Source organism: Eublepharis macularius, chromosome 12, assembly GCF_028583425.1.
Source record: "Eublepharis macularius isolate TG4126 chromosome 12, MPM_Emac_v1.0, whole genome shotgun sequence".
NCBI lineage: Eukaryota > Metazoa > Chordata > Lepidosauria > Squamata > Eublepharidae > Eublepharis > Eublepharis macularius.
In genome coordinates, this window is record NC_072801.1 from 32,670,447 (window position 1) to 32,691,308 (window position 20,862).

General features: G+C 47.9%; 2 protein-coding genes across 3 annotated transcripts; both read right to left on the reverse strand.

Annotated features, from left to right (window-relative positions):
• Positions 1–3,555: 3,555 nt before the first annotated feature.
• On the reverse strand, positions 3,556–14,078 carry IFI35 (interferon induced protein 35). 2 transcript variants are annotated; one of them, XM_054995307.1, is made up of 10 exons: positions 14,028–14,078; positions 13,393–13,449; positions 11,523–11,597; positions 11,132–11,284; positions 8,975–9,091; positions 8,262–8,415; positions 6,665–6,774; positions 5,711–5,900; positions 4,354–4,460; positions 3,556–4,193 (listed from the first exon to the last, which is right to left on the reverse strand). In XM_054995307.1, the coding sequence occupies exons 2-10, from the start codon at positions 13,405–13,407 to the stop codon at positions 3,933–3,935; spliced, it is 1,182 nt and encodes a 393-aa protein (XP_054851282.1). In that variant the 5' UTR covers positions 13,408–13,449; positions 14,028–14,078; the 3' UTR covers positions 3,556–3,932. The 2 variants fall into 2 exon arrangements, with proteins under 2 accessions (XP_054851282.1, XP_054851281.1); XM_054995306.1 differs by having other exon boundaries at positions 13,835–14,077.
• A 2,148-nt stretch (positions 14,079–16,226) lies between these two features.
• On the reverse strand, positions 16,227–19,858 carry RPL27 (ribosomal protein L27). The gene is made up of 5 exons (XM_054993312.1): positions 19,769–19,858; positions 19,280–19,362; positions 17,434–17,603; positions 17,135–17,245; positions 16,227–16,316 (listed from the first exon to the last, which is right to left on the reverse strand). Exons 2-5 carry the CDS (start codon positions 19,358–19,360, stop codon positions 16,268–16,270), a joined length of 411 nt encoding a protein of 136 aa, XP_054849287.1. The 5' UTR covers positions 19,361–19,362; positions 19,769–19,858; the 3' UTR covers positions 16,227–16,267.
• Positions 19,859–20,862: the final 1,004 nt, after the last annotated feature.

Sequence of the window (20,862 nt, forward strand, 5' to 3'; positions counted from 1 at the left end):
ACCATCATAAAAGACTGTCGAGTGCTAAACCGGACATGGTTGACCCGTATGCTAACCACTCTACTGTGGGTCCTTAGCCTTTGGATTGTATGGGGGGGGGGCGTTATTACAAGATATTTTAAATAGTTATTCTGAATTTTATTTTTTTCTATGAAAATGTTCATTTTTAAAAAATTAATTTTATCTTGATGGACATTTAATCTTACCTTGTACTGTTGCTATCTATCAATTAAAGCAAAAATAACCATTTTTGCAAGTTAAAAAAAAGTTTGCAGATGACACAAAACTATTCAGGATGGAAAACAAAGTCTGTGAAGAGCTCCTGCAGAATCTCCACAAATTGAGTGAATGGGCAACAATGTGGCAAATGAAGTCCAGTGTAGGAAAGGGTAACGTGGTATGCATTAGAACGAAAAATCTCAACTTCAAGTATGTGCCAGTGGGGGTCTGAATGTGCTGAAGCTGAGAGCAAAAGAGACCTTGAGGTTGTCATGGGCTGTTTTCACACGTCTACATCGCGCAAAACTCACGGGACAAGGGCGTCTTTGTGGTGCGATTTCTGACATTACCCTGTCATGATTCCATTTTCGTGGTGCAATGACATCAGAGATCGTGCCATGAAGACGCCCTTGTTCCATGAGTTTTGAGCGATGCAAAGACACAACGGCCATGGATAGCTCAATGAAAATGTCAGCTCAGTATGCTGCAGCAGTGAAAAAGGCAAACAGATTGAAAATAAAATGTCCAATATTATAATGCCCATATGGTGTGGCCTCATTTGCAATAGTGTGTGTAGTTCCGGTCACCGTATCTCAAAAAGGACACTGCAGAGCTGGAAAAAATATAGAGGAGGGAAACCGGGATGATTAAAAGTTTGGTGCACATTTCCTATGAGGGGAGTCTGAAGAGTCTGGGACTTTTCAGTTCAAAAAAACAGACAAGAGGGGCATGATACAGGTTTATAAAATTATTCATGAGAGTTGACAGAGAACTTTTTCTCCTCTCCCAAAATACTAAAATTGAAGGGCATCCAATGTATTTGATGGACAGTAGATTCAGGACAAAAGGAAATACTTTGTTACACAATGAGTGGTCAAGATGTGGAATTCTCTTCCAGATGTAGTGATGACCACCAGCACAGACAGCTTTAAAAGGAGAATAGACCTCTCCTCTATGAATCTGTCTATCAGTGGCTACTGGCCATGGTGACTAAAGGGAATCTCTGTCTTCAGAGGCAGTCAGCCTTTGAGTATCTGTGCCAGGAGGCAACCTCAGGGGAAGGCCTCTATGCCCTGTTGTTGGCCCTCCATAGCAACTGGTTGGCCACAGTGTGGGTCTGATTTGGTTTGATTCAGCACAGGGCTCTTATGTTTCCTCCAAACATTTAAGAAACGGGTTCTGACCTCCTAGGAGGCACATCTGTCAGTTTCTCCTTAAATCCCACATGTGCAGGATTTTACTATGGTTATTCAGTAACATTGGGAAAACCTTCTATGCACGCCTAGCTTTTTGCAGGACAGCTTTTCTGTCATGGTTCTTCAGAATGTGAAGTGCTGCCTCCTCTCTGTGGCCACAGCTGGTAATGACTGTTTCTTTCCTAACTACAGAGTAATTTAGCTGTTCAAGTCCCTCAGCCCAGGCCAGCCCTTCCTTCTCTTCCACTCAGGGGCTCTGGGCAGCTGACAGTACCTCATACCATTTCATTCTTACAACAAACCTGTCAGGCAAGGACTAATGACATACTCAAAGAGATTTGCAACTGAACTCTTCTGGAGCTTTTTTCAATATCTCAGGTGGTACTGCAGCACCGGGAGGGGGCACAGTGCCAGGTTTCCAACACCATTTCTTTCTCCTCCTCACCGAACTGTTATTTGCTCTTCAGGAAATAAAGTATGGAACGTGTATATTTGGAGCTTACATTTTCCTCCATGGGGCAAGTAGCAACTATAGGTGGAGGTGAGAGTGAAGACGGGAAAATAGCCTGGAGGAAGGCCTTAAAGAACTTGTTCCCCAGTACTATAGGCTCAACCCAAATCAGCCCCCCCCCCGACCTCCAGATGCTTTTAGCCATTTAGGGGAGACCCAATCTCCTGGCTCACATGTAAGTAGGGTTTGTTGTTGGATCTCTCTGACTCAAGGCAACCTGCTAACCACCAAATCACACTATTAAGTCAAAGTCCCTGAAGATTTTCACATGGGGCACAAGAAATGCACTTTATAGTGATGTGCTGAAGCTTACACAGTCTGTTCCCCTGTCTCCATAGCCAGGCAAAGGTAGTGAGTCTTGCCATGGCCAATATTTAGACCAATGAATGCAGTGGTGTCACTCTTTTCCCCACTTCTTAGGAGAGCACATTCATTTTCGTCATTGGAGGTACTTAGAAGGTTAGCACTGCCCTACTATTTCAAGAACAGTTTTTAAAAAGTGACTTCAATTTCATGCTTGGTTGTGCATTCCCTTATTGTGCAAAGTCAGTGCAGGAGTGATTATGGTATAGGGAGGGGCTACAGATTTTCCTACTATTGCTATAAATATTGAGGAACCATAGACTCCACTACTACTGCTATAAATATGATCCTACTGGGCAGTTCCCTATGTTGTTCAATAGGTCTGCCACAGAATTGCTTATGCTCTTGTTTCAGCATTTCTTCAGCTCTGTATTTGATTTCTGCTGGTTTTTAAATCTTTGCAAATTTGCACGTATAAGCCCATGTTTATTGAAAGGTCTTTGATACTGACTGTACTGCCTCGCTGTGTAATCCGCCTTGAGTCTCGGTGAAAAAGGCAGATTATAACACAAATAAGTAAATAATTTCACATGCATTTTTAAACGAACTTTTTTACACAACAAACCAGTTAAAAATCCTGCAGGTTAGATCTTTCACACCTTTGACGGCTAAATGGAGCCTTCATGTTTGGAGGAAGCATCCCTCCAAGCTCCAGCTAAGGATAAACACAGAATGACAGTCACTTTCATAACAAGCAGGTTGGAAAGACTTTGCAACTTTCCAGTGGCTGTTTGACTATCTTGTATGGTCCAGTGTAGATCCCTTTTCAGTTTGGAATGGAAACCACTTTGGTTCACCTGATGGATGACTTTTCCTGGGAGAGACATATGAGGAGGGCAGTCCAATAAATCTAATGCCCAGGGCATATAAAGTAAACCTGAAATGAAAATTCTACCTCCCAGGAAAAAATGGGAGTGGAAAGTTCCTAGCCTGTCTTGAAATGAAATCAAGTCCTCAGGGCCATGTGAATTGTATCTTAGGGTACTAAAGAAGGTGGGGCAAATGTCCCCATTTTCAAGAATGGGAAAAAGGAGGATCCAGGCAACTACTGAACTGTCAGTACACTGTGAAATCATATCTGATCCCCCTGCCCCATCTCCATCCTTTTAACAAACTCAATTATTTGCAAGAATTAAGGAGACCATCTGATGAAATTGGGCTATCTGGACTATCCAGCTCAGGTTTAACCATTTGGGAACAGTAAAATGTCAGCAAGTGAAATTCACCATAATCACCCCCAAAATAATTCTCCATAGACAACATGAATATGATTCTGTCACTCTCTTTATTGTACTTTTGAGATTCTTTTTGCCCTTTCTGGGGACAAGCAAACATCTGTCAAGTAATGTGACTATCAAAGAGGAACTGCAAAACACCTACCCAGCAGAGAAAAAGATAGGAACGAGAGCACAGCAGAGCCAAGAGCCAGGAAAGAGGTTGCCTTTATTCCAGAGCACAGAGGCTCTGCTACCCCCATCTTGGCTGCTCACACCCACCTGGGTTACTTGGTATCAAAAGAAAATCTGTTCCATTTGTGTACTTGGGTGAGATTTGCTCAGCAACAACTACTTTCCTGATCCGACCTATGAATCAGATTACCAAAACTTTCTCCTTTTTCTCCAAAACTCCAAACAAGGGTTGCATTATTCTAGATTGTCCTTCTCAGGTGTATCTGAGTGACCAGCAGGCCCGGTGCTAGAAAGGCCAGTCACTCCATTCTCTTCCCTTTCGAAGACAGCGATTGCACACTGGCCAGGTGGGACATAGGCAATGGCTTCTACCTCTCCCCCACCCTTGCTGGGCTTTTGGAAATGGATCTCCAGAACTTCAGACATCAGTTCCTTATCCAAGACACCAGGAATCCCTGACAGCAGGACGGTCCGAGGACAGACTGAAGGACAGAGCTGGAATAGACAGAAAAAACAAAGAGTGGTGAATGAAGAGAGCAGCCAGAGACCCACGGTGGCTTCTGATGAATGCAAGCCCAAGCAGCAGCTCCAAACAGTAACAAGATCCCAGATCCCTACATGAGCACTTGAAGCTCTCTCTCTCCTCTTCCTTTACCTGCAGATCTGATATTTTTCCATCTAAGTAGGGTGACACCTTGACTTTGCTTGTCTCCTTCCCAAGGGATACTTGGAACTGGCCTTTCTGGATAAGCCGCTCAGCAACTAGAAAGTTAAAGGGACCATGTTCAATATTTGTGACCAAGACATAGAAATGGTGACCAGCCCCTTGAAGCTGCCAGGCAATTGCTCTCTACCTTTTGGAGGTGGGGGAGCTGGAGCTGTGCAATCCAGTTTGATCCCCTCAAAAGGCAAAATGGAAGAATGTAAATGTCCCAAATTAGAGGAAGGGAAAGTGTGATTTGTGTGTTCTGTACAGGACCTGTTACAACTTTGCTTTGCTTTATTTCAGTTTCTTAACCTCCTCTCCCTTCACCTGCAGTTTGTGGAATACAGTGGTCTTTAGAAAAAATAAGAAGAGAAAAACTCTTTAATACAGAAGTAAACAAGAAATGAAAATAAAACTGCATGCCTCCTAAGTGGGTTGCTCTTGTGAAGAAAAGTTTCACTATCTGAACTTTTAGAGCATTGGACAAATGAGAGCCTGGGGGGGGGGGCTTCTACGGGAAGCTTTTAAAACCACGACTGACACACAAGAAAAAGTGAACAGGGAAACATTAATCCTCAAAGGAGGAGGACCTCCTGGGACTGAGAGGCAGCCAGCCCATGGCAGTCCACACAGTGAGATCTAGGAACCTGCAGGTTAGTCTTTCAGTATTATAGACAACTATGTTTAGCCTTATAAATAACTGGGGCAGCTGCATCCCTTATTCATCAGATCTTCCCACTGGAATCCTATGGGATTCTTGGGAGCAGCCCACTTTGAAGCTCTTGCTGCCAAAGGTGGGCCTTGGACCAGGGAACCGCATGGACCCGTAAGGTAGAATCATATGCTCTGTGGTGCTCCAAAGCCGATTCTGGGGTGCTAGGCTTTGGTGAACAAGGAAGCTGCAATCCAAGTCACCCCAGCCATGGCTTCCCTGTGTTTCCCTAGTGTGGCTTACGGAATGCTACGTTCAGAGGCCCTTCCCCACCCCTGAGTTAAAGCAAAGTTACACTTTGTGTGGGGAATCTGCAACTGGATCTTCCAGGGCTTGTTTTAATTCAGAAGGTAGTTAATGCCCCGCCACCTTGATTTTGGATGGGTGGATTAACCCTTCTTCCCCCAGTTGCTTTTAGCCTTTGTAGGTGGAGAAACTACAAACCGTAAGTCAATACAATCAATGGCATTCAATAAACTCACAAGTCAGGAAATCCCCTCTTCTGATATCCCAGGGACCCCGGTTGGCTTCCCCAATGGAGCAAACGGGTGGCCCTCCCTTCCATGAGGAACAGCCCCCCTCGTCCCACTCTACCTCCATCATCCAGAAACGTAAGTGCTACATGGCCAGGGCCGCTCAGCCGCTGTATGTCCTCTACTTCCCCACCCTGAATCTGACGCTTGCTGAAGAACAGCGCCAGTTTGTCCAGAAGCTGCTCCTCAGTCAGGGATGGGAAGCGCAGTCCGGACAGCAGGACTTGCCGGGGGCTTCGTTCCAAGACAACCTGAGGGGAGGAGGAAGAAGAGGCCAAAGGGCCCCAGATGGTCACCTGTCAGGGTGGCTGAGAGGGAAAAGTCCACCCCTTAGCCCAACACTCCAGCCCAGGGATGGCTGGCCTTTCTGTTTGTCAGGGTCACCTCTATGCTGTAACACTGATGTGGTGCTGAGCAAACCTCTTGCCCAAGTAAGGGGAATGTTGCTAAGTTGCAGAATTTATCCAGATCACAGAATTCCCTTTTGCAGTCCAGAGGTTGGGAATGTTGCCAAATGCAGCTTGTCAGCCCCCCTGCAATGCGGCAACTGGCCAAGAAGTTACTGCCCAAATTCCTTTCTCCACAGAACTCTTCAAGAGACACCAGGAGCCCCATTCCTACAAGGGTGGTTCTTTCTACTTTAGCATGAGAGTGGGAAAACCAAGAATGTTTGAAGGAAGTATCTAAGTATTTAGTGCTAGGAAATGAAAATCCTCAGTGCAAAAAATGATCCCGGCCCTTGCAAAGTCAGATGCAGATTTGCTAAGAATAGGGCATTTTCTCACAAGCCTACAGAAAAAAAGACGATACAGCAGGGAGTACAACATGTACCGACATTGCTTGCCCCCTCACCCCACCCCAAACTGCATCACTCAAAGAACGTGCAAAAGAAATTCAGCAAAAGAAGAAAACCAGTGCTGGCCTTTCCTCTTGCAGAGCTTAGAGTGGGAAAGAACACAGTTGCCAGCGATCTGAACAACTCCCCCCCAAACCCATCAAAGGCAGCAGAACCCACCTCCAGGGAGGATGGCATCAGCAGTTCCACCGGTTCTGCCTTCACCTGCATGGAGCTGCACTCGTCCAGTTGAACCCGATGGTTCCGTGCAGCGATGATCTTCTGAGCAACTGATACGGGGGGGGGGGGCGTTAAGACCGAGTCAGCCCCAGCACCTCTCCTCCCTCCCCTGCTTAACAGCAAAAAATTACACAAACAGCAAAATTTTCTGTCCATGCCATTGCCTGGGAGGGTGAAGGAGTTGCTAAATCTTCATCGCTGGCGATTTTGCAAAGAAGATGGAACAGACGTTTGGGAGTCTAGATTAGAGATGGGCACGAACCAAAATACAAACTAAAGTTCATCACGAACCACCTCGAACTTTAGCCTGGTTCATTTGGTTTGTTTTTTGGTTCATCACTGCAGACAGCCTGCCACCATTCAATCAGTTTCCTAGGCAACGGGGGGGGGGCTTTCTGTAGACCTGCTGCTGCTCTGGAAGTGACGTTTTCATGAACCAAATGAACCGGTTTGCAAACCACGGCAAGTTCATGGTTTGTGAAATGTGCTGAACCACAAACCACATGGTTTGGTATTTTCCCGGTTTGTGCCCATCTCTAGCCTAGACCCATGAAATAGGAATCCTAAATGAATGCTCCCTTTTCGGGGGAGGGGCACTATCACTGGAGGTGAAGTCAGGTGGGATTTTATATAGATCTCCTGCTGCTAGCACAGAGAGGGACCCGATTATCCCCCCACACAACCTCTATTATTACTCTCCCTCTCAATATGCTGGTCAGGCAAACCACACGCTGAAGTCTGACACCTCACTAACCCCATACCTCTCTCTCATTTCTGACTGCACTCAAGGTGGCAAACCCCTAGTGGAGGTGTTCTGATCCACAGAACAATCCTTTCTCCATAGAAAGAATTCCCTCTGCACAGAAGATTAGAGGTTGGGGAGAGGGTTGGAACCTTTCTCCCTGACAGGCTAGTTTTCTAAGACCAAGGATAAAACTGTGTGGAGCAGCAAGCAACAAAGTGCTTATGCCTTGCAGACTCAAGTGGTACTAGCCACACTCAGCTTTACTGGCTCAAAGAGGAAACAATGAGAGGGAGGGACCAGCCTGCACATGAGCCAACCCTCTCCCCCAGGATAGTTGTGCACTCTAATCTCACACATCTGGGGACAAAACACTGTTCCCGGGCTGCCTTTCTCTTCCCCGTTTTCTGTTTAATTTCAGTCTCCAGAAGCCATCACACTTGCTTCTTTTTAGAGCTTGCCTCATTTGTAAAGAGGTTTGTAGTGTCTGTTGGGCTTGGTCCTCACACCTACCCAGTAAGTCAGGCCTCTTTTACAGACGGAGGGAACTGAGGCCAAGTGTGTATGTTGCCCAAAGGAAAGGGGGAGGGTTTGGGGGACTTAAATCCATCTCTCATGGATCTGAGGTCAGACCAATGCACTGAACCAAACTGTCTCTAACACGCAAGCCATAAAAAAGCACATTCCCACCCATCCTGATCTTCTGCCTTCAACCCCAGCTGTGGGGACCATCAATCATGGTGTTCAACAAGTAGGAACATTTCAGTGCCAGATCAGGATTGGCTCTGCCCTCACCCTCTGCACTTTCAAAAGTGACCAGCGCTGTCCCACCAGGCAAGGGATAGCAGATCCAGGGTTTGACAGACAGCGTGTCGAGCAGAGATTCGTCCACGTCCTTTTCTGTGCGGCCTTTAAACACCAGAAACCTCTCAGGAGGGGTTGGCGGCACCTGGAATGGTAAACGAGGAAGACAGTGGATTGTTCCTGCCAGGCCTCATGCCAACCTTAAATCCAGAGCACCCCAAGAAGAGAGCCTCTCCTCCAATTTAAGATGTTTTAAAGGCTCAGCTTGATACACAAGAAGTGCTTTCAAAGAGCAGGGGGCTTTTTGCCTTTTTTATGATGGTGCTTCTGCGATTCAGGACTGTCTCTCAGAAGCCCAGATGGGCCCCTCGCAACTGAACTGGCCAACACGAAGACCCAGTTCAAGAGGTCTCCTGGAGAACTCACCACTTCTTGGACAAAGTTTCCCTGCTGACATACCTCTGTCCAAGAGTTTGTTGCTGCCAGCTATGGGTCAGGGCGGCTTTTGGCGCTGAAGGGCCCTCGGCACTTGCCCCCCACCTTACCCACACAGATGTGCTGCTCCATTACAAGCACCGGCATCCTCCACACATCCAGGCTTGAGCCCTCAACTGAGAAATTAAGCGGTGCCCAGCTTTCCTCAGGAGGAATTCTGACACTCAATGGCCCTCTCCCTGTGGTGGAGGGGAGAGCAGATCAAGTACCTTGCATTGTTCTTCCTGCTCGACCTGCAGTCTCTGCAGCTGCTCCAGTTCACTCTCCAAGGCTGTTTTCTGTTGAAGCAACTGGCTTCTCTCTTCCATCGCCAACTGAAGCTCTTCCTGCAAGAGAAAGAATGAAAGGTGTGGCGGAGGGGGATGCTACAGCAGACCCTCCCTCTTGCAGGGTCTTGGGCCTAGGACTCTTCACTGATGAGTCTAGATACAGGCAGATGCAGACACACCCACCATCCGAACAGGCCAAGTATTGCTAGAGGTCACCCGTGCTCCAGGGGGGTCTGTCTAGGAAATTTCAGAAGGGAGGGAACGGAGAGGGAGAGAGATGAGCAGATTTTGGAGACTGGAGCCCCTCCTCCAAATTGTTGTTTGAACTTGAGCATAAGTTTCTGCTGTTAACCAATCAATCAAAGGGGCTCTTCACAGCCCAGCTCTCCTGCTGTTGAACCAATGGGCCTTGCTTGCTTACTTGCTTTTTTACCCCCACCCCCCAAGAAATCTGCTGCTTGGCACAGTGGCATGCATCCTGCAGTTTCACAGTAGGGTCCAAAGCTCAGTTGTGCAATTTTTCTTTCTTTTTTTAAAAGGTAAGTTTCTAACCCCTTGAGATGCAAAGAAAAATACAAGGGCAATGCTTGAGGAAATGTCAGAACCTGAATGGTCTGAGGCGGAGCATTAAAGAGGTCTGCTAGCTCTCAAAGGGTCAGGACATTCATGGCCAGCACAACTCCCCACCTAGGTTGCAGAATTCAGCTTCTTGGTGTGGAATTTTGAGTGGTCTTGGGGAATACTTTGATTGGGGCGGAGCAGTGATTGTCCGCAATTAGCCTGGGGTCCTGGAGTTGTCTTTCTCTGGGCATTGAGCAGGGGTCGCTGGGGATGTGGGAAGGGGTAGCTGTGAATTTCCTCCATTCTGTAGGGAATTGGACTAGATGGCCCTTGCTGTCCCTTCCAGCTCTAGGATTCTTTAACCCCTTTTGCATGGGCAAATTTTGCTGGTTCAGTTCCCATACTGCAGCTTTTTTCGTGACCATCTGCACCAGATTTGCAGTAGTCACTCCCACCATGTGACTTTGCCGCACGTTTCCTGGAAGCGCTTATACCCTTACTTTTTTAAAAATCAGTTTTGCAGTCAGCTGTTACCTGTGCGCATTTATTCCTTTTTTTGGTGTTCAACCCTCTTCCCCCCCCCTCGCCCCTGCCAGCCCACTGCATTGTGATTGGCTACTCTCATATATCCAGCCACTCTCTCTTCCCACCTTTCCATCCTTCCCCCCTCCCCTCTTTCCTGTTCTGTTAAAAAACAGATTTAAGTCCAGCGCAGGATCAATGAATTTCTGGCTTGAAAGCATGCAGGTGGAAGTTCCCTTTTTATTCTTTTTGCTTTGGCATGGGTGGGAATATTGTTTAGGGGGCTAAATATCTGGATATCAGAAATAAAGATTTAAATATGAAGTTTTAGATTCTCTTTTTAACCCACACTGGAGAAACAGGTGCTTGGGGGCAACAGAGCCAGAGGCAGGAATGCATCTTTGCCAGAAATGCATCGCTGCTCCAATGAAATGACCACTTAAAAATAAAATTCCTCTTTTAAAATATTATTTCTTTTTGTTTCTGGGAAAGAACATTTCTTAGTTCGCACAAGTGATTCAAGTGCATGTGCGAATTCCCACCCCCCACCTTTCTTCTATTATTTCCACTGTTTAGTTGGCCAATAGTCAATTCTCACAGCCAATCATATGTCGAGTTCCTTAACAGGAAAAATTGGTGCACAAGAAAATCAGCAAATCATGATCAACAAAGGGAAGGGTGCAGGGGCTGAAATCCAGGAAATAGGTTGATCCAGTGCTCCTGTGATACATTGATTCAGCGCATGCGCAAAAAAAATTGGAAGAAAGGCTGGAGCTGTGACATCACAAATAACAGCACTGGTGACAATAATGCCGGCACTCATGATCCCAATTCATTTTGGCATGGTGCGGATTAAAAAAAACAAACCCTGAGGCCACGCCAACCAACCATGAGAGGTGTGAACGGCCACTTACAAGCCGATTCCATGCCTTTCAGCTTGACTTCAGGGACAGTCAGGAGTTATATCCCTGGTGCAGAAGGGGTTTATGAAGCCTGGCATACAAACTTCCCTACCTGGAAAGCCACAGCCTGGGCCTCCGTCTTAAGTTGCTGGAGCCGTTCATGGAGCAATTCAACCTCTGCCCGCAGCCTGGATGCCTCCTGCTCACTTTCCTGCCTGCCCTTTTCCAGGGACAGTCCATCAGCCTCCAAAGCGTTACAGTTCTCCTGGAGAGGAGGAGGAAAAGAATCCCAGGCCTTGGAGGCATCCTGCACCAGGCCTTGACTGGAGCCAGAGCTTCTCAGCATCACCCAGAAAAACCCGTTTGGACAGAAGAAATCAACCCTGGGACAAAGTGCCTCTGAGCTTCTGCAGAGTAAATATATCTCTCCTGCCAAAGGCTGCCCCAGCACATGAGGAAAGGGCCTTTAAAGTAGAGATGGAAGATATCCCAAAAAGGAGTACCTGATATTTCTCAATTTCCCACAAGATGTGTTCTGGCATCATCACCCAAGGCTCACCTGCTGATGCGTCAGGCTCCTGAAAGAAAAAAAGTCCACACCTCAGGGCCTCGTGAGCAAAGCAAGTCCCCGTCACTTGCTGCTCTACAAACTGCCTCGAGTCTGAGATTAGGTGGGATATAAAGGTTTTAAATAAGAACAGGCAGAGGGGAGCTGACACAAAGGGGCCCATGCCAACACCACCCCTTTGGGGGGGAGTGCTCTTCAGGGGGTCAAATGGATCACTTGCACAGATCAGTCTGTTTACATGAGACTTGTTTCTCTAAAACATTAGTCTATTCGCATTTTACTAAATTGGTGTTGTTGTTTTGGAAAAGCGTGGGAACCCCATAGAATTTGCAGAATGGGTGAGAATTGCTAAATAAATCCCCCCTTGATGCAAAAGGGAGGTTGAGCCTTCTCCATCCAAGCCATTAGGGAGGGGAGGAAACAGGCTCAGAACTTGCAGATGGCCTGGAAGCACCCCCCCTACCCCCGCTTTAAGTTTTGAATATCCAACCAGATGAAGAGTTCTGGAGAACTCAAGAGCCCGCAGACAGGTGGGTGCTATTATGGTTGGTCCTAAGAAAAATTGGCTTTTGGTTTAGAATTTGACTCTGGCCTACACGCAGCCCTTACAAAGTATTTAAAATGTGGTCAAACAAGCAAGGAGTATAACATCAGATAGGAACACTTAACAAAAGCCAGTCCAGTCTGCAAAACATCTGGATGAAGACTTTTTTTTTTTAACCCGGCACCTAAAAACTCTGCAAAGTAGGTGCCAAATGAAGGGATATGGGGATGGCATTCCAGAGAGCAGCAGCAGCACCCATGAAGGCCCTGGAGATCACGCCCCCCCCCCCATCTCCCCACTCTGGAGGCAGGAGCGCTTCCAGCCAGGCAGTTTGGGAGGGCAGCAGGAACAGCCTCACTTCCACGGTTAAACAGCTTGGCTGTGAATCAGCACTCTGCTAATTGAACTCCCACTATTGCCATGAGCTCAGTAGGTGGCCTTGGGTAAGCCACCCCTCTCAGCCCCAGCTCCCCAGCTGTGTTGTGGGATAACAACACTGAGTTTGTTCACTGCGCTGAGTGAGGCGCTAATCTTAGAAGAGCAGTATATAAGCAGTTACTACTACTACTATTATCATTATCATGTGCTCAGAAGCAAACTAGCAGCCTCTGCAGTTCTTCAAGCACTGGGCCGACCTGCAGCTGCATCCTAAACTAGCCAAGGTTCCCAAAGAACCTTCCTGGGCTTCCCCACCCCACCAAAAGCGCTACAGAGGTATAACCACACTGTTTTTCTTCTTCTTATTGTAACATAACCTGGATGCTGCTACAAGTGAGAGATCAGTAGACAGACTGTGTTATTGTACTTAAGAGTTGGGAAAAGGCTCTTTATGCAGTGGGTTACATCAGGTTACCCATCTGCAAGGCTGGAACAGGCAGAGCCATGACCAAACCTCCTAACAACCTTTTCAGCTTCAAGGCGGCAAAACCACAGGCGGCAGGCAGGCGCTTGGCTGTGACCAGCACCAACTCGTGGGGCTGCTTTAGTGGAGGAACAGTCCTTTCCCCAGGACAAAGCACAGGCGCCGGCGGCTGCTTGGAAGGCCGAGAAAACAGTGGTCTGATTGGCACCTTCCATCAGGCACTGCACGGCGAAGGTTGCCCAAGGGAAGCACCGCCTGCTTGGCAGATGCCCCAGGAGTCATCCGGGGAGGGGCCGACCAGCCGCCAAAGCAGCGACGGGGCGGGACACTGGCTCCAACAGGGAGGGCCTCTCCAGAGGCCCCTCCCTCCCCTCCTCCCAGTTCACCCTACAGGCTCACCTCATCGAGATCCATCACGACCTCCCTGGAAAGGAAAGCGGAATGAAAGCGACCTCCCTGGAAAGGAAAGCGGAAAGGCTGCGGTTATAACGTTACTGTAAGGTGGTTTCCGGCGGGTGTACCCGTTGGTCTGCAGTAGGAAGGCGAAGGTCGAGTCCGGCCGCGCCTTCGAGGCCAGCAACAGTCCCGGAGGTACGGGCTGTTGCGAATCAAGAGTTCCTTTCTTCAGTCAGAAGAGCAAGACTCGGGTCCAGCAGCGCCTAGAGTCAAAGCTCCCTTCGTCAGATACACTGACCCGTTGGCGCTCGAAAGCTCATACCCTGGGAATCTAGTTGGGCTCTAAGGGGCTCCTGGGCGCGAATCTCGCTCTTCTACTGCAGACCAACCCGGCTCCCCGCCTGAACCTGTCTTCTCCAGGTACCTCCCCAAGAACTGCCACTACCTGCGCAGCCACAGCACCAGAAACTTTCCCGTTCCAGATTCTCCCCGCGTTGAACTCCGAGACCAGCCGACACTTCGCGACTGCAGCTAGCCAGAAGCCCCGGCACGGCGAGGGGAGCCAGCCTAGGCGGGCCGCGCCCTGCCGCGAGGAGCCGGCCTGGAGCAACAGGCGCCCTTTAGCTCCGCAGACTCACCGCTTGTCTCGGGGCTGCTCGGCCGGGGCGCTACTCTCGCTTTCGCTTTCTCTTCCAGGCTCCTGCCTCTGCCGTCTTTCGCCCCGCCCTGCCGGGAAATGAGGGGCGCCTGAGCCGGAGGACCAGCAGCCGAGCTCCGCCCCCCGAACAAACGGGCCCGCCAGCCCAGCCCAGCCAGAGGCTCTTTCGGCGAAGGGTGCCCGGGAGTTAGGTGTGGGTGCAGCTCGCCCCGCCGGATGGTCGTGCTGCATACCCGCAGCCGAGGAAGCCAGGAGGGAAGGAGACAACCACATTTGTCACAGGCAGCCATGGCCATCTCAATTATTATTTTTTAAATTTATAGTCCGCCCTTCCTGCAAGCGGGAGGCCCGCTCCTCTCGCGTCGCAATACCGAAAGATCATTCCTTAATCCTATTCCATCGCTTATGAAATGCCTCATCCTTTTGATTGCATCGATTTACTTACACTGTATAATCCGCCTCGAGTGTCAGAGAGAAAGGCAGGCTAGAAATAAATTATAATAAGCAACATATGCTTTATTGGATCAAACTTGTAGGCACTCAACAGTTTCCCCTCATGTCCATCAAGTCTCCCAAGATATCACTGAATCAAATCCCAAACTCCATCCTACACCCGCATGCTCCCTGACTCTTTAGAGGGGTGGGGGGAGTGGATCTCAGAACGCACCAGGTGCTCAAGGCCAACTACAACTGGACTGAGGCCAGGCCTCCTGGCTCACTTTCCTTGTTCTGGATACTGTTGCCTAGCTTCATGGTCTTTTGGGGGGTGGGGGGAGGTACTTGCTGGTTTGTCCTTTTTCTGCATGACTTGATTGCAGAGTGGCATAAGGGATGCCCCAGGACTTTGTTTTCTCACCAATACCAGCTACTATTTTTACATAAGGGCATGAGATCAACTGTAACTCTGGAGTTGAGTGGCAGTGATATGCAGACAACAAACTATGCATCTTTATCAAACTTTCAACTGCTGCTGTCAACTGGTTGAGGATGAACTACCTAAAGTTAAATCCAGGTACAACAGGGATGTTGGTCATGAATGTTAGCATCCTACAGGGGAATTGTTTCCTGTGTTAGCCATGGTGCTACTGAAGCTCAGAGATTCAGCAAACTTGCAGCCAGTCCTAGACCAGACCTTATAAATGGTTGTAGCAGAGTGCCTTCATTTCCCTACATCTGGCCCTTTGGGGGCCAAGCTTATCCAGCCACATTGGTTCATGGTGGCATGGGGGTACGGAAACCAGCTGGGCAGAAGCCTGCTGCCACTGTGCTGTATCAGGAGCTGTAATGGCAAAGGAAAATGACCACACCTGTCCCTATGTGGAAGGCCCCTGGATTACTCATGCACTCTCCATGGGGATGCCGTTTAAGAGGACCTGGTAGCTGCAATCGGTCCAGAATGCAGCAGCCCATCCATTGACAGGTGTGAGTCAGATTCCCCATATAATAGTAGTATTGCAGCAGCTGCAGTGACTCCCTGCTTAATTCCAGGCCCAACATAAACCCTTTATGGTCTGGACACCTCACTCAAAGGATGCCTTGCCCCACTTGAGCCTGAGCCAACCTTCAGATTCTCACAACAGCCTGCTTTCTTCTCCCACCCCAGAGGAGCGATGTGTGACTGCATGGGAAATGGCTCGGGTCTCATGGAAAGGCCAAACAATTCACATACCTTAAGGGTTGCCTACTCCCTCCCATATGAACCTACCCCGACTGCTATAGTCATCTTTAGATGTCTTGCTTTATTGTCCCTTCCTCCTGAGGCAAAACTGGTGGCAACTCACGAAATGGCATTCTCAACTGAGGCACTAAAATTAGGGAACTCTGTCCCTTCTATCATTGTATTCCACCAGCCCCTGCAAGGCTTTAATTCCTGGAGTACAAACTGTTGAAATTCAGGACAGTGAGGAAGTCACTCCAACTAAGAGCAGCTTTTCATACCAATGAGGGAGCCACCTGCAAGCACACAGCATGCCACCTGTGTGACCCAGCCAAACCCAAGAACAGGCTCAGTTATAAGCCAAAGGTCCAGACCGTTCCCCCAATCAACTAAAGATCCCTCTCCAGGTAACATTATGCAGGATAAGTTTTTCAGCTACAGAATATCATATGACCTTTTCCCCACCACTGCTCACACACTCAAAGTAATCCAGAAGGAGAAAATTTGCAATCCAGGGAGAAAGCGGTTTTTCAAAAGCATTTATTGATACAGCTACATGCAATCTAGAATCTGAGCTTCTGGAAAAACCACTTGTTCTTGCCTGTCTTGTATCTGTAAGAAAGAGAAAACAGACTGGTACAGTATCACCACTACCAATATGCAAACACCATCCCAATATCCTCTGCTTGCTCTGAGTACAAGAGGAGTAACCAACTTAACCAGTGAAATCCACCCACCTACCCCTCGCATGGAAGCCACTGATGTGTTTGACTGCTGGCATGCCCAAGGGTCTTGAATAGAATAAACAGGGAACTTCAGGTTGCTTCCTACCAGAAGACTGGCGAGCTGAACTCTGAGCTTTTCTGAGGAAGTTTATCACAGCCGGGTACTTGCAGTTTGGCTATCTTCACACACCACCTCATGTCTTTGGGCTTGGCAATTTCTCCCTATAGTGGAGTAGAGCACTAACCCCACCTCTTTCTTTAGAAAGTGAAACCAAACTCTCTCTTCCCCAAACAAGGGAGTCAGTTTTCCTCCACCTTACTGAACTTCACAACAGCCAAAGAGGCATCACTGTTGCATCTGTAGAGAATGCCCAATCACAAGCTGTTGGTTTTATTGCAAGGGGGCACCTGCCATGGAAATTCCCAACCTTGTGACTGGCTTCTCTCCCCCTGACAGCCAGTTTGCAACAATGCCTGCTGCCCTCTCTCAAAAGTAACTGCAGACTCAGCCCAGCTGCAGCCTCTTAAAGCGAGAGATATTGTGCATGGATTAGATAGCTGAACAAATCAAGTTTTAGTATTTCCATTCACTGGAAAAATCTCCCTCTTCTCCAGCCTCTCTCACTTGGAAAGAAACATTAAACGAAATAAGAGGGGACACAAATCAGTACTGGCAGTAATGGACATGTCTCCCTTGAGACTCACCTTTCTTCAAATTTCACTTTAGCCTCTCGTCGTGCCTTGCGCTTCAGCGCAGGGTCCCTAAATACATCCTTGTTGACAACAGTTTTGTCCAAGGGAATATCAACAGAATACCTGCATAAAGACACAAGGAGTGCAGAGCACGTTACATCCCGGGATGTACTGGTGCCCTGCTGGCCTGGCCACCCTACCTGGCAGCAGCTGTGAAGGAAGCAAAGAATCAACAAAGACACTCTTACCCATCTCAGAAAAAGAGGAAGCCCTCTGCTTTCCTTCCTTCATGTTTAAGGGCTCTCACTCACCTTGTGGGCATCAAGTGGTTGTAATTATAAACTTTCACAAAGGACTTGATCTTGGACCGTTTGGCAATTTTCTTCTTGCCCATACTGCCTGTCACTTTGCGTGGGTAGCGGTCAATTCCTGCCACCAGAGCATGGCTGTATGGCCGGTCTGATGTGCCATCATCAATGTTCTGCAAGGAGAGAGTTATTTATTTGTTATTTACAGTCCCCCCTTTCTCACTGAAACTCAAGGTGGATTACACAGTATAAGTCAAAAACAGTCAAGAGGATGAGACATCCAATAAACAGTGTGAAATGGTTAAGCTTGCAAAAATCTGAAAACAATCAAAAATCTGAAACAGAGCATATGCATTTAAATTTGACATGCTATATGACGCAGAAATTACATAGCAGGTGCATACTAACAGCAACAGATAGTACACAGTAGTATATTCCCAGTCCCAATCCCTTTACCAAAGCGTATTTCTGAACCATTTAATTACTGTACAGTCCTATTACCTGACTAAAAGCATCCACCTGGATAATTCAGTTTGGCACAGTTTAGGGAAAGCCAGGAGAGTGAGAGCCTTCCTAACCTCATCAGGCCATAAGGTAGGGATCAACAGTGCCTATACAGGCAGTTGTTGATCTTGCCAATTTGCAGGGTGGTACCTGAAAAGGCCCTGTTTTGATGAGCAAAGCTGCCATGGTGGAGCATAGGGAAAGAGGCACTCATGCAGATATGAGGGATCAATGAGAGGTAATGGCCAATATGTGGTAGACAATACTTTGATCTGAACCAGGTAACTAATGGATAGCCCCGTTTGTGATATGCATGCTCTGTCTAGCTCTTAATAATAGCCGAGCCATGGCATTCTGCACCAACTGGAGTCTCCAAGTTGATTTTGAGGGCGGCTCAATGAAAAGTGCATTAGTGTAGTCTAGTCTCCAGGTTACTGTGGTGTGGATCCAGGAGACCAGATTGACTGCGTCAAGGTAAGAAGAAAACATTTTTTTTGCAGCTGCGTTAACTTGCTTCTCCAGTAGCAATGCTGGATCCAGTATAATCTCTAGGATCTTAATGGAGTCAGTAAAGGTCAGCTGATTGAATCCCATGGAAAGTGGAAAGTGCTACATCCATCAAGATCTCTGCCTTCCAGTCACTTTGGTCATGTCTGGGTTCTGTTTCCATTTGTTCCCTTTCAGTTATTTCACCCTAGCAATCAGGCTGTGGCTCAAGATCTCTACTACATCCCTAAGGATAGGGAAGATACAGGAAACTCTCCAAACCTGCATGGAATCACAGCCTTTGAAAGGAACTGCAGTGACTAGTTAGGTTCATATTACCATAGCAAACCCACTACCTGAGTATGTGCAGCACAAGTCTCAGCCCCCAAACTTAACAGTCAAGTTACAAACAATCAAAACGGCCACACACACACACACACACACTTAAAAATATTGGTTTTACTAGCTGCTCACCACCAATAAATTCTGTGCAAAGGCACAGCTCTGTAAACAGGCCCTTTGTAATTTACCTTTACGCTTTGGCCAGGCAGCAAAAGTTAACATTTTTGGAGAATTATTTGCATTATTTATACGTGTTTATGTTTTTACTGAATTACTTCACATATTACTTTAAATGCTGTTTTGATGTTTTCACGTTTGTCACCTGGGGACCTTATTTGGGTGGAAAGTTAGCATAAAATGTTTTAAATAAACATACTGCACAAAATCTGTAAAAGATGCATCAATACCCTCACAGGAAGATCTTCCACTAGGTCTCGAAGCCTAAACCCCCTCCACGGCGGCTGTATTCAGTCAGCCCCTCTCCCGCCGCCCTGCTCCCACAGCCCCCCTTTCTCACCTTGACGATAACGGCTTTCCGACCTGAATAACGCCCGGCCAGGACAAGGACCACCTTCCCGGGTTTCATAAACTTGCCCATCTCTAGGGAAAAGCGGCAGAAGGCGACAGTCAAGCGCACGAGCACAAGCGCTCCCTCGCCCCAAACCAGCCCGCCAGCCCCGGGACAGACTTGGGGGCTCTGAGGGGCAAGTCCGCCCTTCTCCCTTTGCTATGGATAAGGAAGGGACGCTCCTTTTGCACGGGAAAAAGAGCCCGACGCGCGTCTTGCCAACCACTGGCGGCCTGGCTGTGCTTAGCATCTCGCCCCGCGTCGGGCCTTCCTCCGGCGCCCCTACGTCCGGCCTCCCCTTCTTCCCCGAGCTAGCTCGTCCCCCGTCCCGGAGCCCAGCCACCCCGCGGGCCCCGCCACCCTCCCACTGGCCCGGAAAACCCCCCACCACCGAGGATGGCGGCGGATGCCACTAACCCCCCCTCCATTCAAGCTTACTGGACTGGCGACGGCGATGGTGCCCGGCCCGGAAGAGGAAAAAAACCTATTTCCGCCAACTTTTCAGGCAGCCCAGCTACTGGGAAAGCGCATGCGTACTGGCGGGACCGAGGGCTGTACGCATGCGCAGAGTATCCCGATGAGGCATCGAGAAATAGAACTTCTGGTTTAACGCAGAACGGCTTCAATTGCAAAAATAAAACGCTTGCACCCACGCCCGGCTTGTTTGGCAGGACGTTTTTAACTTGACAAATATGATAAAACTATAGTCACTGTTGCATTTGCTTAATATATCTGTATGTCTTATTATATCTGCACCCTGTAAAAGAATCAGGGCTGCTGAGAAACAAACGTTAGCTTTCTATAACTTGGCTTTCAGTTGCACGTGGAATTTTCATTTTATGCTGGGGTCGAAGGTAAAAGCACAGTATGTTTGCACGCATGTGGCCTTTTGTATCTGGATATGAAGGGACCTGTGAGACTATCTTGGCAACTTAGTAAGCTTGTACTTGCTGCAAATTAAACCCTTTTCCTAGGAACCCAATATTCTCTCCCTCTGCAGCCTTTCAAGCTACTATTTAATGAATTCCCAGGGATACACAATTTCATAATCCAAATGAGGCAGTATTATGCTAATCATTGCTTTCTATTTTTATTTTTGCCAGTTCAGGTTGTCTTTCACTCTAGTCTTTTTTTCTAGCTATACGGTTGACCACCCTGTCACACACCATAATGATAAGACTAAGCCAAGACTTTAATTGCTGCTTTACTCAAGATTTTTGTTCCAACAGGGCTTTAGTCTTCATGCAAGTGAATGGGAGCACCACTGCATTCAGCAGAACACTGACTTTACAGATTCTGAAAGGGCAACAGGAATGGCAGTTTAAGTTCACTGCAATCCAGTATTCTGCTTCCACACTTTCAAGAGAGGCTTTATGAAGTGTGACAGAACTGGAAGGAAGAGGGGCACACAGAAAAGGGGTTGAAAAAGGCTGTAATGCTTTATGGTGTCAGGATCAGAACGCTCTTTTGTATACCTATGCTTAACCGACTCCATATTTAATCCTTTCAGTGTTCAGTGCTTTCTTCCCCAG

Coding starts and splice junctions, on each gene's coding strand:
- IFI35 (XM_054995307.1), bottom strand. Junction 9,092..11,131: donor CCCAGGCTGTGGCTTTCCAG/GTAGGGAAGTTT, acceptor TTTCTCTTGCAG/GAAGAGCTTCAGTTGGCGAT. Junction 5,901..6,664: donor TGATGCCATCCTCCCTGGAG/GTGGGTTCTGCT, acceptor TCCTCCCCTCAG/GTTGTCTTGGAACGAAGCCC.
- RPL27 (XM_054993312.1), bottom strand. CDS start 19,360: ATGGGCAAGTTTATGAAACCCGGGAAGGTGGTCCTTGTCCTGGCCGGG. Junction 17,246..17,433: donor AACCACTTGATGCCCACAAG/GTGAGTGAGAGC, acceptor GTCTTTATGCAG/GTATTCTGTTGATATTCCCT. Junction 16,317..17,134: donor AAAGTGAAATTTGAAGAAAG/GTGAGTCTCAAG, acceptor TCTTTCTTACAG/ATACAAGACAGGCAAGAACA.